At 37.1% G+C, this 18544-nt stretch overlaps 2 protein-coding genes across 2 annotated transcripts in view; one reads left to right on the top strand and one right to left on the bottom strand.

Annotated features, from left to right (window-relative positions):
- Positions 1 to 18544, top strand: part of LOC143647666 (olfactory receptor 5K1-like) — a 180421-nt gene that overhangs the window by 62143 nt on the left and 99734 nt on the right.
- On the bottom strand, positions 2717 to 3661 carry LOC143647926 (olfactory receptor 5H8-like). The gene has a single exon (XM_077117606.1). It carries the CDS (start codon positions 3644 to 3646, stop codon positions 2717 to 2719), a length of 930 nt encoding a protein of 309 aa, XP_076973721.1. The 5' UTR covers positions 3647 to 3661.

Raw genomic sequence — 18544 nt, 5'->3', positions numbered from 1 at the left:
CATTTCTAGGTACCCTATGATTTACTAGGCAATGCCACAAACCTGTGCGAGTCATATAATTTTGATGCCTGCTTTGAGTTTGCTGTCTATTGTAATAGCCACGTCTACCCTGTCTTTGGTGATTAAGTGCTGCCACCTGGCTTCTGCCAACTCGGGATCCCATCATCTCCACTGTGTTTAAGGATTCCAGCTCAGTGACAGCAATTCCCACAGTAATATCTGACCTACAGAGAAGTGCAACCACAGAGATATTCAGGGATGATGGTACTAGTCTCACAAATTTATTTCTCACTGTTCTGGTAAAAGGACCAACCTCTGGATATTCCTGGGGTGTAAGAGGAGGTGTTGCATGATAAATCCACTCTAACATTCCAATCTCTCTAAGCCTCTGCATTCCCTCATCTACATTATGCCAAATGCCCAGGCAGTTCTGGCATTTCAACTTCAGGTAATGTTGGCCATGTTTTGATACATGTTTCAACTAACCATCCAAACAAACTGTTAAAACCTTTTCTAACCACTCGAGCTCTATCATTGAATGCAGAATCTCTGCTTAGTGAGCCCATATGAATAAATTCAGCCTGATCTAGCCTTATATTCCTCCCACCATTATCCCACACCCTTAGAATCCATTGCCACACATATTCCCCTGATTTCTGTCTGTATAAATTGGAAATCTCACACAGTTCTTTTGGAGTATAATGTGTGATACTTTGTACCTCACCTTTCGGGGCCTGTTGGGACTTTAGTCTAGTTATAGGTCTGGAAGAAATGAGGGGTGGTGGGGGTGGGTCATGAAAAGAATTAAAATTATCTTCCAAGTCATTTGCTTCAGAGTCTTCATTTGCAGTTTCACCTGGTGAAACAGGGTTAATCACTCAAGGAGTAGTACCTTCAGGAGGAGGTTTGGTGACCAACTCCTCAAGGCAGGCTGGAGATGGGGCAGTTATGTCCTCAGGGCAAAGTATGACAGGGTTATCTAGAGAAGACTCAGCATGACTTAGGGTTTCAATCACCCCGACATAATCAATCCATATGTCACCATCCCATTTTTCATGGTCCCACCCCTTTCCAATCAGTGCCCTCACTTTAACGGCAGATACCATGCAACACTGAGATTTCAGCTTATGTTGTAAAGTTGCTACTCTAACAGTAAGATTCTGAGTCTGATTTTCATAGATCTCAAGTCTACTGCTACAGGAAATAAGATTTCCTTCAGGATACTCATAGAAACATCTACATTTGTCAGACAGCACTTAAGCCTCTTGTTTGAAGACTTAAGCCCATTCCGTTCACTCCTTAATGTAGCCAGTGTTTCTAACAACAACCAGCCAGCATCTCTATACCTCTTATTTCCACAAAACTCTGTAAAAGTGTCAAAGACATTATCCCCCAGAGCCTGGCTTTGTACAAGCTAAGCATTACGAGAATCAAATGGTGATGTTTTGACTATCTCTTTTCCCAACTCACTCCATGGACTGGGAGTGTCATTCTGATTATGGAAATCAGAGTCCTTAGTGCCTTTGAGTCCAGTCAGTGTAAAAATCCATTCATAAAAACCCATTTTTAAGATTCTGTTTTTTAAGAACCACTCCTGGTACCAAGATGTATTAGCTAGGATTCTCTAGAGAACCAGAATCAACAGGGAACACTCACAATTATAAATTTAAAAAGCGTCTCATATGACCATGGGAGTGTAGCGTCCAAAATCTGTAGGGCAGGTTGTGAAGCTGATGATTCTGATGGAGCGTCTGGAGGAACTCCAGAGAAGAGGCTCACCAGCCGAAGCAGGAATAGAGCCTGTCTCTTCTTAATCCTCCTTAAAAGGCTTCCTGTGATTAGATTAAGCATCACTCATTGCAGAAGACACTCCCCTTTGGCTGATTACAAGTGGAATCAGCTGTGAATGCAGCTGATGTGATCATGATCTAATTCTATGAAATGTCCTCATTGCAACAGACAGGCCAGCACTTGCCCAACCAGACAAACAGGCACCACAACTTGGCCAAGTTGACACACGAACCTGACCATGACAGATTGCTAGCAGAATTGCTGGGACTTACATGAACTCACCCAAACACAAGTTTGCCACCACTATAGAGTTAAATATGATATGAGTCTCCAGGATATACTGTGTTTTAGAAATTAAAGACATCCTGCTGAAGTCCATTTCAAAGGAGCCACACTGTCTTATCCCATAATACATTTACAAAACCAAAATGGAGAACATAAAAGCATTTAAAATGCTTGTAATTTGTTTTCTGTTTAAATGACTGTACGCCATGATTAAAATTCCTTGTAAATTTTTGAATATTATACGCAAATATTTTAAGGGGTTTACTAGATTCTAACAGCTCAAGTCATTTAAACACTGGAGCATTATGTATAATCAGTACACTGCTGGATTCGATTTGGTAGTATTAGGTTGAGGATTTTTGCATATATATTCGTAAGGCAATGGGTCTGTAGTGTTGTATACCTGGTTTTGCTACCAGAGTAATGCTAGTAATGTGATAGTTTCCTGTTGCATTCCATAGAATGTATTAAGAAAAGCTCCCTGGTTAAAATGCAAAGGACACAATACTAAGTTTAAACATTTTAAGGCAATTGTGATAACAGAAAACTTTATGCACTAAAGAACTCATATCCATATCTAACTGCACAATTTTTTGACTTTTTTAATAAGAAGAAGTCATACTAGCAAGAGAACTTCACTTTAACATATCCCTTTTAATGTTTTAGCCATTGAATCTATGACTTTCTTATTTCTAAGGCTGTAGATAATTGGATTTAAAAAAGGAATTATGACAGTATAAAATAGGGAATCAATCATATCTTGATCATCTGCTTGAAGAGATCTAGGGTGTACATACATGAAGAGAAGAGGACCATAGTATAAAGAGACAGATAAGAGATGAGCTCCACAGGTGGAGAAGGCTTTCCTAAAGCCTTTTATAGACTTCTTTTTTAAGACTGTAAAAAGAACAGATGTATATGAGAAAAGAACAGTCATAATGGTGACTACTTGAATTGAACCAGAAAAAATAAATACTATTAGAAAATTAATAGAAGGGTCAGTACAGGAAATCTTAAACAATGGTATGATGTCACAGTAGAAGTGATGTATAATGTTGGATTTACAGAAGGTTAATCTGAACAAAAAGCTCTCATGAATTAAGGCATGAAGAAGGCCCCCTATAAATGACCAGATGGACAGCTGGATGCATAGTCTATTGGTCATAATCACTGGATAAAGTAAGGGTTTGCATATGGCTACATAGCGATCATAGGCCATTGTAGCCAAGAGAAAACATTCTGTGGTTATACTGATTGCAAAGGAAAAAAATTGTATCATGCATGCAGATAGAGATATCATTTTGATCTTAGTTAAAAAGCAAACCAGCATCTTAGGGGTCACTGTGGATGACAGCCATGCATCCACAAATGCCAAACACCCAAGGAATAAGTACATGGGGGAGTGAAGATGAGGGTCATTCCAGATGAGAGTAATCAGTCCTATGTTCCCCACCATGGTGATGAGATATACCACTAAAAATAGCAGGAACAGGGGGATTTGCCATTCTGGCTGATCTGTGAGTCCTGTGAGAACAAATTCTATCAGCAATGTTGCATTTTCCTTTTCCATGTCTTCACTGAATGTCCACTGAAATAAAAAGGAACAAATGAAAAATAACATTTACTAAGAATTTACAAGGTGAAAATTGGGAGATGGGAGTTGAAATAAAATCATTGTTTTCAGAATGACCTTTTAGTTTGACTGGATATTTCTATAATTGGTGGAAACGATTTTGGAGGACTGAAGAAATGGGAATGAATGTAATTATATAGTGCAAAATGTGGAGGAATTAACAGATTTAGAAAAACAGTATTCTACATGCATGCTAAATACATAGGGACACTGATGAGTTTGGGAAGTAAATACTACGTGAATGTGACATGGACTCAGTATCAGGGGTAAAGATTATTGCAGAGCTTAGATTACAAAATGAAGTGAATGTCATGTTCAGGATCTTGAAATTTATCCTCCAGGCAAAAGACAGGCACTGGAAACTTTTAGAACAGGGAGCATTATTGTAAGATAATTTAAAGGACTTTAAAATTAATTATGTGGTAGTGTAGAAAATAGGCCATAGCGAGGGGAAATTGGAGTCATCTGCCTTGGGGAGATCTGGGGTACACCTACGTGAAGTCCGGAAGCTGTTACTATTTTCTGTTTGTTCTCAAATCACATGACACAAACTAATTGCCAGTAACTTTTTGTGCTTGATAGAGATAGTGAGATACATGATTCATTATGTCAAAAATGAAATACAGAATATGCATGTAAAGAAATGCTTCCAAGATGATTGAAATATATGTGAAATATGTGAAGTGTCTAGTCCATGTGTGATATGATATTAAGAGTGACAAGAAAGATAAAGGGATATAATAAAACAATTGGAAATGTATTGTGACTAAGACACAGTGATTTATGAGACATGAAGGAGATGGTCAGTGGAGAAGAAAGGAGTCAGTTGGTGATTGGGTAGATGGTCATCAAAAATTGAAATTAAGAACTCAGGAGTATAAGTAAATTTATACAGAGAAATGCCTTCTATACATCCTGGAGATGTATTTATAATATGAAACTACTACAGCTTAATATAAATAATACCTTGAAGTCATTGTGGTAGTTATGGATCCATGAGAAGAGTATAAAAAAAAACACAAGGAAATAATTTTGATGAAGTGTGGTGTTAAAGAGAATAGTGGATATATGTTATTTATTGGGGGGTCAATATCTTGCTGGTGATCAGAGGTTACCATCCACTCTAAAAGCCAAAAAGCCCAGAAAATCACTCTTCCATTCCAATACCCCTAGAGTGAAGGGACTTGACTTAGGTTTGGGCAATCAAATCCACCTATCCAGGATTTTGAATATGGAGAGAGGGAGACAAATGTACAGGGACAAAAGAGAATTGTGGTATCACAGACACTGAAGGCAGCTCTATTAAGAATCCAGTAAATGCATCCTATATCCATGCTAGTGACATTAGCTGTATGAGCTTTGGCATCAGAAGTCGTGACTGCTTCTCCTACTGAGCTAGGTTGGGGCATTATTTTGAGTGTTGATTGACTGTCTATCTTCTTCTGTTTCTACAAATTTTCCCTGGTGAATTTTCAAAGTTCCCTGGCAATTCTATGTTAGAGCAAATTTCCATTTAATAAACCCACTTATTGTTTAGGTCACCAAAGATAGTTTGTGCCACTTGAAAATTAGATTCTTAGCTGGGACGAAAGAAAGACAAAGGAGAGCCAGAAAGGTATACTGAGCAGAGTGGTCAGAAAAGCAGAAGGGAAATTGGGAAGCCTCTTGTGGAAGTAGGAGAAGAAAGATACTAAAGAAGTACAAAGTTAAGTACAGTATCAAATGCCAAAATAAAAGTTCTGGTAGGATAAGAAGTGAGCAGAGATCAATGAATGTAAAAAATTAAGAGATTAATAAGGGCTTTATTGAGAGCAAGTTCCATTTCCTTTTTCTTTTATTGCTGAAGACAGACTATATAAATAACAGAATACAGACCATATAAATAACCCCAACCAGTGAGAAGTGAATGGGAAATAAGTGGTGCAAACAGTAGGAGAATGATACAGTATTCCATAATACTCCATGACATGCAAAAACCAGGTGGCATTTGTGTATTGCCTGCAGCCAAATGTAAAAGTACTTTCCTGCGGAATATTGGAGAAGAGCAGAGGGAAGGAATCTAAAGTGGAGCAAAAGTAGGAAAGGAAATTTGGATCAGTGAAAAAAAGGTCAGAAGAGAGAGGAAGAAAAATAGGCCGAAATAACTGAGACATAGATGAATAAATGTAGGAAAATGAACATAGAGTGAGAAAAGAAGTATCAGAGAAAGATAAAACAAAGGGAAAGACTCAGCAGCTTGAGGTAAATGTGTCTTAGCTCTCACATTCACTAAAATTTCAGTCACTCTTGGTGATTTGATTTTTCTCATCAAAGTTCAAAGTTCATTTTTCTATCGAGTTTGTGGATGAAGGAGGGACCCAGCTTTTAAATATTACTTTACAAATATTGCGTAGTTTATAAATACGCTGATACTGTGTGAAAGTTTTTTCAATATTTAAAATCTGTTACTTGTTTTCTCTTCCTAGTAGAATGATTAGAAATGACTTTCTCTAGAAATACAACTGGTTTTACTAGAAAACAGTTTCTTCTCCAGAAGTTTGTTAGTAGAGTAAAATTGAGCCAAAGACCAGATCTAAAATACAGACTGTATAAATAGTGCAAACCAATATTTCCAGTTCTAAGTGGATTTTTAGTGGAAATGGGCCCCCAACCAACCCCAAATCACTAAATAATTGAAACTCTATGATTCAATTTGTGTTGTGGATACTTAGTAAATCATAGCTACTGGAATGAGCCATGAAAGAAAACATTTTACATAGATAGACAGGCAGATAGATAGATAGATATAGATATAGATAGATAAATGACAGACATAGAGAGAGAGATTTGAATTATTGTCAGAAGAGGGTGAACGAATAAAGTTGTTAATATTTAAACAACTCACCTTAAAACTTTTAATCAGATGTGTTTAAACATAATATCTATTATATCAGAAGCATGAGAAAGTTTTCTTTATATAAGAATAATTATAACACAAATCTTTAAATCTGGTTTTTAGTTGTTTAATGTTCTAGCTCAACAAAACTTATCTTCAAAAGTCACTACAGTTAGGTTAACAATGTAATAAACATCATCAAAGGGAACAATTCAGTATTACAGCTATTTTCCTTATTCATATTTTACAGTCTTTATAACAAAATATGAAAATAATTTAAAAAGTTTTTCAAATTTTCACCAGATTATTTTGGCATATTTTAAACACAGACCCAAATTATCATCAATTAAACATCATTTTTAACTTTCATATACAGAATAATGAATATTAAAGAAATCATTTCTCCCTTACCTATATAGGGTAAGAAATTTAAAAGTGTTAGGCTTTCCAGAGCTGGGGAAATAGAGTAGCAACTGAACGACGGTAACATAGATAGCAATTCTTTACACCAGGTTCATTTTGGAGGTTTCATTTCTCAGACTCAGGAAATGCAATTTATATGTTTGCTTTGAGAACAAGAGTAACCAACTAAAAGTATAAAAGTGAAATTCCCCTAAGAATGACCAGGAATTCCCTTTGGGATAAAGTTAAACTGCTCATCTTGGCATTGTGGACTTGGACACCTATGAGAAGTGCATGTTGTTCCACAGGGCGTTACAGACTGCGAAATAAAGAACATCAAGTCAATGTAGATCCACCTAGTTGTAGCAATTAAATTTTTCCTATGCCACCATTTTCTACCACAATTGAAACTTCTGACGTGTTTTTGCAAACTTCAGTTTAAATACAGAATTTGTTTCTCTGAGTGTGTTGATTAGCACAGTCAAGTCTGAGGTATCAAAAACATGATTTTAATGAAGCCAAAATATTAGATTCCCTTTTGTGAGTCAACAAAAAGTAAAATTGTCACTCCTAGAAGCTGCAGCTCAAATTACTAAGTTCCCACTTTGAATTGAAATCCGACGAATGAGTAGGTATCTACTAGGGAAGAGCGAAAAGAGAAAAGAGTCAAAGAACTGTCAACCACAGCCTTACCTGCCCAGGAGTCTTGGTCCTTGACTCACTGAGACAAAGAATTGAAATGCAAGTCAAAGTTGGGTGAGCAAGGTGATTTATTAAAAGCAGTAAGTACAGTGAGGAAGAAAAACGTCCTAAAGAAGGATGGGCTCAGTTGGTGAAGAACCAGACTGGCCCAGTCACAGTTTTAGTTTAGAGTTTTGTGGGCCAACTGATGGTAGTACTGTGCATGCCTTACTGGGGACTTTCTTGGAGTTTTTCCCTTGCAGCTTTGTTTCTTGCTTTAACTGAATGTTCAGTCTGCTCGATTTCATAATGTAACCTTCTGTTAACAGTGGTATGTTTCAACCATAGTTTGCTCAATTTAACCATTTGTTAAACGTGGTTCTAGCCTCTTGGGGGTGACCTTGGGGTGGACCCCTTTTTCCCATGAGGTGGGCTCATGACTACCTAACTACGTAACAGAATTTCAGCAAAAGGCAGCCTAATTCAGTGTCTTCTTGTGTGGGGGCTATTCACCTAAGGGAAACACCAGTAGGCAGCAGATCCATCTGAAGCCAAAGCACCCCTACCTGAGTGAGTCATCTATGGAGGATCCCTCCCGAACTCCTATATCTGTGAATCTACTAGAGGTCATGTGAAATGAAGATTGGATGGAGTAGTTCTTAGGTAGAGCATGAGAATCTTCATTTCTGACAAGGGGATGCCTATGGACACCTGCCATCCACAGGGCCTCATTCATTGGAGGGCCTAGATTATTTGATGGACAAAAATAAAAGTTCAATGTGGCTGGCATGTATGCATGAAGCAGGGAGGTGTCAAATGTGTCTTGGGAGGTCATCATGGGTGGGATCACACAGGTTCTTAGGGACTGGATCAGGGACTTTGCTTTTTACACAGCTTATGGGTAAATTATTAAAAGATAATTGAATTGCCAAAAGTAGATACAATTAAAAAAGCAGAATAACTGTAGAATAATTTATTCATTCAGTAAAAACTAAGGGCCTAGCTCAATATATCACAATGCACTAGAATTTCAAGAGTTTTATAATCTAATAGTAAACTGGTGCTAAAAGTTTTACTTGCTGTAAGTATTGTTGTAGGGGTGGGGAGGGTAGGATGTTAGAGATGATAAGTCACTCATAGGTGAAATGATTAAGTAATACAAATGAGAAGAATGAGATGATTGCTACAACGAATAAATAAAAAGCTTTTTTTTTTCTTTCCAGAAATATTACTAGCAACATTACAGCTAATGGGTACAACTCTGAACGTGCAAAGTGTCAACTCACAAGCTCTTTGCAGCCCTCTCCTGGCACAGTTGATGGAGACTTTGCCCCCTCCCAGTTCTCTTCTCATAAGAGAGTAATGATTCATACCTTTAAAAGAAAGAAATGAAACAAGGCAACACATCTGTGTATCAAATTATTTTTCTATTTTTCATCAAGTGTTCAAACACCCTAATGTAATATATTTTTGAGATAAAAATATATTGAGATATATTTTTTTCCAGGATCAATTTATAGATCTAGGCTACGTCCTGCAAGTACAATATGTGAAAACTCTGAGCCACAGAAGGAATAAGTTATAATGATTATTTGCTCTATGGAAATTACCATCAGAGTCACTTAAATCCTTGTTAGTGTTAAAATTTCTATTATCAGAAAAGTAAATACAGTGTGGTGGTTTGCAGTTATATTTAAGAAGTTGTGTCCCTCCTCAATCAGGATGGATCTTATTCCTATTAACTGGAGTCCTTTACAAATGGAACAAAATGCAGAGAGAGAGAGAGTGGAAGTCACCGCAAGGAAGAAGCTGAACATCAATGGACCCTGGAAGAGAACGGAGAGGCCAAGAGAGGTCACTCTGTGCACTGTCATGTGAAAAGGAGCCTAGAACCAAGAATCATCAGCAGTCAGCCCCAGAAGGCCAGTCTCTGAAGAAAGCATTGCCTTGATGAAACCTTCATTTGGATTTTTTCCAAGCCTCACAACCATGAGTCATTGAATTCCCATTTTAAGACAACCCATTGCATGCTATTTACTTCAGCATTAAAGAAAGCTAAGACATAAGTGTTTCACATATAAACATTTACTCAGTTTGAGCAAACTTGCATAAAGCAGGGTCCAGTTTATAGTACCTTCTACTTTTGAAGAGTTTTAGAAATGTGATATAAGAAATAGTAAATAATTTTTTTCTGCTTTGTCTTCACCTTTTAAAATATCAGAGATACTTATAATGCATCACCTTTCAAGTACTGACCCAGTGGTTAGTGTCCCTGGTTATGAACTTAACCTCAATTGCCTTGCCGCCTTTCAGTCCCTCCCTGTCTTCTAGTCTTCCGTTCTCCTTTTGTCTATTCGGCTTGGATTCTGATCAACATGTTCACAATCATCTGTGAATGTCTTGCTCCTGTAACCTCTCATGGCACTTTCCTTCACAAATTGTAGCCCTAGACTGTGCTATTGATTCTTCTTACGCACAATCTTGAGATACCAAGGATGACTATTAAAAATTATAAAATTTTGCTATCAAACTTCAATTGCTTAACAGACTGACCATTTCTTATTATTGATTTCTTATTTCCTAACACCCATTTTCCAAATTTCTATCAATGTTAGTTAATGGAAATTTTATTCTTCTTCCTCATTTCCATAGAAGGGAGACTGATGTCCTCTCTTTAGGAAAGAATGTTGCAATGAAATCTTCCTATTTCTCCAAATCTAATTTGATCCTCTTTACAAGAGGAGGAATGTATTATATTATTGGAGAGGTTGCTGGGATCCTGTGCGGTGGTTAAATACCCAGCTCTGGAGAGAGAATGCTAAATTTATAATCCCATGTTTCTCATTTAGCTTTTCTGAACCTCAATTTCCCAATCTTTGAATGGGTATGATTATTTTATCTGCCTCATGGAGCTGTGATGAGGATTATGTAAATTGTTCAGCACAAAGTAGAGACTCAAAGAATGCTGGTTATTATTGGCTGCATTACAAGGGGATGCAGTCACCAAGCCTCTAAGTGGTTACTGATCAGCCTAGATTGCACAGTGGAATTACCTAGAGAACTTTGTAAAAATACTTATGCCTGCATTTCACCCCTAGAGATTCTGATCTAGTTGGCCTGGGGTGTAGCCAGGTAATGTGGTTTATTCAATTTTTCCCAGGGATTTCAATGGGCATCTCTGCTTGTAAAGCACTTCCCCAAAGTAAGATAAGGGTTTCTTTCTCTCCTATGAAGACCATCAGAGGAAAGACAGTGGGCTTGCCTTTGTACTTATTCTTTGGAATAAACAGTTGTGGCACCGTGCCTGTCTTCTCAGAGCTACTTCTCTCTTGTGTTTTGCAGTTCTTTCTTCTGCTGAAGACTGGCTCTATGAGACAGGTCCCAAACCATCTCCCCTCTGCTGGCTGGTGATATGTATATAGTCTGCCTGCAGACCCAATTCAAGTCAGTGGTTAGTTCTGAGGTTGAGATTTTGAAGTGAGTAATAGGGAGCTTAGTTCATTTGGCTTCAATTCTAAACATAACTTGAAGTGATTAGGGCTGTATAAGGAAAGTGGATACTTTGATCTCCATTTGCTTATCAGTTCATTGTATTCATACTCAATCAGTTAGAAACTGGAAGGAAGAAGTATGAGTGAGTGACATAAATCTCCACACAAACCAGAAATTGTTTTAAGAGTAGGCACAGAACATCTGAATACATGAAATAAGGGTAAAATAGTATCTACCTAAGAAGGTATCACTCCTAAATAGCTTAGTTCAGATCCCAAAACACTGTAAGAGCTCAATAAGTTTTAGGTATTATTTGGAAGCCAAACCAGCACACAGGAATGAGGAGGCCTTTGTCTGGCCAGTGTTTCAGGCTCTAGTATGCAAAGGACCAGGACACTGTTGTGACTTGCCTTGTGGTTGCAGTTCAACACAGATAAGAACTGGGGTTGGTGTCAGGGAAACTTTTTAGCTTCTAGCTAATGTTCATATCAAAACACACATAACTTTACAGTGGAGTCTTTTTAGCCAATCTTGTGTCTTACCATAAGAAATTTTGTTTTTAAAGCTTGTGTTTTTAACCTACTCCAAACAGGGGTGCCTTAATGTGGGTCTATCGGTTTTTCAATGATTGTGCTAAACAATGGTTGTTGAATCAAGATCAGCTGCATCACCCATATGTCTTTATTTCACTTAAAAATGTAATTGGGTCCATGAAGGAAATGGAAGTAAGTCAGATTCCTTTTGTTTGTTCACAGGCTCCTAAGACCAACTGCTTTATCATGCAATCCAATTAGGTTTGGGTGGTTCACTTTAAGTGCTGAGGCTAGCATGGTATTTCAGGGATCCACTCTGTAGGTTCACCCACTGAGGAATTCATCAGCACTTAAGGTACTGAGTGGCACTTTTCTTGTTGCCCTGGACTTTAATGAGGTTTCAAAGATATGAAAAGATATGAGGTTATCAAGACAAATTCTAGGGAAAGGTCAAAACCTCTGGCTAAAACTCCTTTCAGGACTCTTTTAGAGGCAGCAGAACCCAATTTTATTATCTCAACTGTGATAGGTTAAATTACGTACCCCAGGGGAAGAACAAAACAAAACATGTTCTTACACCTAATCCATTACTGTGATGTGAACCCATTGTAAATAAGACCTTTTGAAGATGTTATTTTCGGTTAAGTGGTTGCTCAACTGAATGAATGTGGGTCTTAATCCTGCTACTGAAGGCTTTAGAATAGAAAGCCACTTGGTGGAGTAGAAGCAGGAAGTCAGCTGAATCCAGAAGTGAAAAGAGAGGACATTGTCACCTTATAGAAACACCAAGTAACCCAAGAATTGCCAGTTAGTCAGAATACTACTGGCCCCTGGAGGAATCAAGCCTTCAAGACTTTGAAATCCCAAGACAGTAAATTCCTATTGTTAGGCCAACACCTTGTGGGGTACATTTCATCGCAGTCCGGCACCTAAGATTCCAAAGGGAGATATGGGCTTGCTCTTATGTGGTAGGCCCCTTTCAGATGAACGAGTAAAGCTACCCTCTGGTTAATTCACTACCTCTAAAGATCTGCTTTGGATTCAGACAGATCTGCTTGTAATCCCAGCTTTTCCTTTTACTGTTTGAGAAACTTTGGGACAGTGACTTCATTTAATTTGGTCTCAATATGATAGTAATGGCTTTTTATTCAAGGTTATTTGAGGAATAAATAAAATAATAAATGTAAAGTGCTTAGCACGGTGTCTGGCACAAGTTAAATATTCCATAAATGATGTTATAATCTGCAGATGATTTCAAATCACTAGCCTTGCTTCCTTTCTTAAGCTCCTGACCAAATTCTTAACTGCCTTTAAGACACCTTTATTTGAATATTTTCACACCTATCACAGTATGTACAAATTTAAACTCATCTATCTTCTCATTACATCTCCAGATCACTTTTTCTCCCATCACCTAGACTTTCAGTGTTGACATCATCTTTGATTCCTCTTTATTCCCTGTTCTCTATGTTCAATCAGTCACAACGGTTTTGGAGTCTACCCTTAAACTGTCTCTCTCCTTAGAACTCTCCTATCTAGTTCCACACCAGCACCATGGTTCAGGGCCTCACCTGGCTGAAGACAAGAGCCTTTCTTTTGGCCTCCTTGTTACCAGTTATCTCCTCTATAGTACACTTTACACATTTTGCCAGCCTACTTTGCTAAGACACACACTTTATCATATCAGCATTTTACTCAAAAACCTTCAATGAGTCCCCATTGCTTACAGAAGCAATCTATAATAAAGTCTAGATTTAGTCTAAGAGCTGTGTGCAGCAGATCTAGTTGTATCTTTGAAACATATTCTCCCCTTCACCAGCTTTTTACTTTAATCAGTTTCACTCTTTTTTTTTTTTACCCATTCACTTTCTTATATCCATACTTCTTCCTATGGTGTCTTTATTTCTAGACTGCTGTTCTTTATATATTTCAAATCATGTCCTTACCACTCACTGAAATTTCAGTTTCAAAAATTACAATGATCTTTCTCCAAATAGAACAGTTTAAGGCTCATCTTAAATGATTTATCTTTCTGAACCTCTATAGCATGTTGAGTACTTCCACGTTTCACTTTGTAAAACTTTGGTCAATGTGCCTATCATCTTTCCTAGTAGACTATATTGCCTATTTCACTTTGTATCTCATCTAATATCTCTAACATTGCCTTGCAACACAGTCCATTTAGTAGAGAGATTTCTGCATGATATTCTTCGAAATTATTAGAAATCCCCATTGTAAAATCTATACCTGAAACTGGATTTGGGGAAGGAACAGAATTGATACACCAGATCTCTAATTTAAGAATAGGGAGATAAGGATACATAAAAGGTATTTCTTTCCTTTTTTAAAAATATTTTTATTATAAACAATGAACCGACATACCAACATTCTTGACCTACAATCATTCTTGACATACTAGTATTCTTGACATGGTTACAGTCAATGACCCACAATATCCTCACATAGTTATGTATTCATCACCATGATCAATTTTTTGAACATTTGCATCTCTCCAGAAAAAAAGAAAGAAAAAATAAAAAAGAAAAAGCTCATAAATGCCAAACCCCTTACCACTCCCTTTTATTGACTGCTAATATTTCAATCTACTCAATTAATTTTAACTGTTGTTCCCCTATTATTAATTTTTATCCATATTTTTTACTCATCTGTCCATATCATAGATAAAGGGAGCATCAGACACAAGGTTTTCACAATCACACAGTCACATTGTGAAAGCTGTATTATTATGCAATCATCTTCAAGAAACATGGCTACTGGAACACAGCTATATAGTTTCAGGCACTTCCCTCTAGCTACTCTAATACACCATAAACTAAAAAGGAGATATCTATACAATGCATAAGAATAACCTCCAGGATAATCTCTCGACTCTGTTTGAAATCTCTCAGCCACTGACACTTTATTTTGTCTCATTTCTCTCTTCCTCTTTTCAGCTGAGAAGGTTTTCTCAATCCCTTGATGCTGAGTCCCAGCTCATTTTAGGATTTCTCTTCCACATTGCCTAGGAGGTTTACACCCCTGGGAGTCATGTCCCATGTAGAGGGGGAGGGCAGTGAGTTTGCTTGCTGTGTTGGCTGAGAGAGAGAGGCCACAACTGACCAACCAAAAGAGGTTCCCTGGAGGTGACTCTTAGGCCTAATTTTAAGTAGGCTTAGCCTATCCTTTTTGGGGATAAGTTTCATGGGAACAAATCCCAAGATTGAGGGCTCAGCCTATTGATTTGGTTGTCCCCACTCTTTGCAAGAATATCAGGAATTCTCCATATGGTGAAGTTGAATTTTCCCCCTTTCTCCACATTCCCCCAAGAGGACTTTGCAAATATTTCTTATAAAGAGTATTTCAAAGTAACTTTGAAATTTATAGATATAGTTTTGCCCATTAGCTAAGAAAAGGATTTATGTTCAATTTTTTGTCAATTGTGACACCATGTGCACAATTTAATTGATTCAATTAGGCTTTTGGTTTTTTTGCACATTTTACATGAAGTGCTTATACTGGATAATGTTTAAGTTTTTTGTTGACTCATATAGAAGGCAAACATTTAGAACAAATATAGCACTGTTGAAGGCATATATGAAGTCACTATGACCTCTTTTTAAACTATGAAGGAAATATCTTCAACAAAATCAGGGCATTTTTAGATAAAATTAAAAGTTTCATAGGTAATTAGAGAAGAGTATGAAAATTTCCAATAATCTTAAAATGAAAATGCCATATTTTAAGTGCATAGTCATTAGGATTAGAAAAGCTTTACCCTCAATTTCCAGTCAGGCCCTGTTCCCCAAGAACTCTGCACAATATTATGGAATATGCTATTAACTGCGTACATATCCTCCTATTGAATTAATAGTAGATTCTTAGAAAGGATTAATTTATTTTTTTCTGAGGGACACTAAATTCTTGGTAAAATGAATACTTTTTATGATCTTCTAAATAATCCTTAATAACTATCAATTCATCAAAAATCCTTTTATTTTTTCACCTTACTTTTAGACACAGTTCAAGCTCTTTAAGAGGATTTTATAAACTACCCACACTATCTATTCTTCACATACACTGAATGTCTATTAGTCTTTTCAGTGGACCATAGCCTCCAAATTCTTTGATACTTCTCCCATTGAAAGATGAGTTCTAGGCCCTGTCTTCTTTGCATATGTCTTCTTTGCATATGGGCTGGGTGGTAATACCTTGGCCAATAAAGTTTGACCAAAGAGACACTGTGAGGTCATAAATGGACCCTTGGCTTCAGGTAGATTCATTTGGAGTAGCTGCTCTGAGAAAACTCTTCGATGCTCCCTCTTAGAATCCAATTTCCATATTTTGAAAAGCCTAGGCCTCATGGAGATGCCCTGTGTAGATGCTACAGTTGAAATTCCAAGCTAAGCTATCAGCTGACAACCAAGCTGACCTTCCAGTCCTGTGGGTGGGACCTATCTTGGATATCCAGTTCTGCTGAACCTCAGATGACTCCAGCCTCAGCCACTCTCTCACTGCAACCCTGTGAGACACCAAAGAACAGCCTCATAGCTGACTCCAATCAACCCACACAACTGTGACAGAGAGTAAATTGTTTCTTTTATGCCACTACATTTTGCATAAATGTTAGGTAATCATGGAGTCTAGAAAAATGCATATTCCTACCACCATTTTTCAAACATGTTTTCAGAAGAGGTTTTCCTAACCTCCCTACCACTCTTTTTACCTAAGTACTATTTATTATTTGGATCAAATATTATTATTTATTTCTCAGGGAATTGTTCCCTGACCACCTAGCCTGATTTATTTCTTTTTCACATTTTCACACCAATGACGTTCTTGTTCCTAACATGTAAAAAATTATTGAATGAGGAAAACAGTAAAATACAAGTTCGAGAGCTTTTCTATTCTTTCTTATCAATCCTTTTAAACTCTGTCTACTTTATGAAAATCTAAGATAGGTTTTGGGGTCATTTTATAATGAATGAAATAGTCCCTTTTGGGGAGGGCGAGTCCAATCTGATAATCTTATAGGACCAATCAGTCAGTAAAATGGAAAAGCATTAGTGGCATTCTAAGCTAAAATCTTACAGCCCTTAGAACAGGGCTTCTTCTGACTGAAAATCCTGTAATGGGCAAGGAGGCTGCTTCAGCTTCACCCTGTCCTAAATTCATTTCCTCTATACTAAAAGTGACTGTTTCTGACACTTTATGTTGAAGAAGTAAAATTTTTATGGCTGGTGTCCTTGTCACCTGACCCTATGTCCCAGGAAAGCCAATATACAATGGTTGGCTGTTTTTCTTTTAAGGGTCACTTTGGAAGTTTCTCGGAGACCCTCCCTCTGCTGACCTTCACACTGTAGTTCTTTTAATAAATGGAAGCAGTGCTTTAATTTCTGCTGTCTGCTTTCCAGGTAAGGTCCTTCCTTGGGGTTATATTAGGCTCAGGTGGCTTGAGAGTTCTCTTTTACTGTGACAACAGGCCAACTCTTGTCGTGAATATTAGGGAATGGTTTATGTGTACTTGGTCAAAAGGAATACAAACTCTTCCAATCCAACCTCCAACCTTGAAGCTGCTGCTTTCAGGCCATCTAGCCAAGTTTTCTGTCTTTATTGCTATGTGATTCAGACATTGTTGCATAGGTTTTTTCAAAAGAAGGGTCCATTGGTCTCTTTCAATAGGCTTAGTAGGGTGAGGAGAGAGTAAAAATCCACAAATCTTCATTATCTCGCTCCAAGGAATATGTGCCTCCAAATTCTTTAAAGTCTCATTAATCCCCAGGACTCTTACACATCCTTGAAGGAAATATGAGGTAAATGTCTATAAAATCCATTTTTAGACCTTCCTCTTTACAAATCTTGTACAGGTCTGATACCAATATTTGGAATGTGGAGATTTGGATGAAAACTGAACTGAGATACCAGAAGCTGCACTTAAATCCTGTTGAAATTTATGAAATTGTAATAATTTTTGTTTCAATTCTTCATTCTCCCCTGGACAACTGTAAATTCCAGGAGGGTAGAAATCTAGTGTGACAACCCATAAGGCAGGAAATGCCTAGAGTATATAATAAATGCCCAATAAATATTTATTGAATGAGGTACAGATAAATAAATACATTTAGATCATAGAATTGTTTGCCTTTCTGTCCTCTACAAACTAATCTTTTAAGTCTGGTTACCTACCACACTCAATTTTCAGATGTTCATAAATAGAAGAACACTTAATTATTACACTTCAAGCTTCATTGTTCCATCCATCAATCCCCAAATAAATAAATAGTTACTTTCTTGGTGTATATTTACTGAGGAGCTGAGTAGTTAATTTTTCTGTATAAAAATTAGTATTTCTTTCTGAGATGGGCTTATATATTGAAATAAGAAATTATTTATGCAGAAGAAAAAGGACTAATTGGGAAGGGCCGTGGAAAATAAAGTTCTATTTAATTTAGTATTAGTGAAAATTTTAATTGAACTGTAAATATCCTATAGTATATACTATCTGCTTTGTAATAGCCTGCATTAGATAAATTTCTAAAAAATAGTAAGTATGCCTCTGTAATCTTTTTACTATGCACAGTCCTATATCATTTGCCACACAAAGAAGGATTACAGTCCAGACATGCTTTTCTGCTAATGAAAAGAAGAAAGATGGCATGCTTTAAAGGGAATGAGGAGGATCCAATGAAGAATATTAACAAAAGAGGACACTCCCAGGAAAACTGAAAAAAAAATACGTTAATGATGTCATTATCTCTTTGGTACTCAAAGTCTGCCTCTCTGCAAGAATTCTTGTCATGTTGACATTCAGTCTTCTATTTATTTTGTCAGACAGCACAATGCTATGTGACAATC

Source organism: Tamandua tetradactyla, chromosome 10, assembly GCF_023851605.1.
Source record: "Tamandua tetradactyla isolate mTamTet1 chromosome 10, mTamTet1.pri, whole genome shotgun sequence".
Lineage (NCBI taxonomy): Eukaryota > Metazoa > Chordata > Mammalia > Pilosa > Myrmecophagidae > Tamandua > Tamandua tetradactyla.
This window is presented reverse-complemented; position numbering and strand designations above follow the sequence as displayed.

Bases quoted from the DNA above. Each gene is read 5' to 3' on its own strand.
- LOC143647926 (XM_077117606.1), bottom strand. From the start codon at position 3,646: ATGGAAAAGGAAAATGCAACATTGCTGATAGAATTTGTTCTCACAGGA.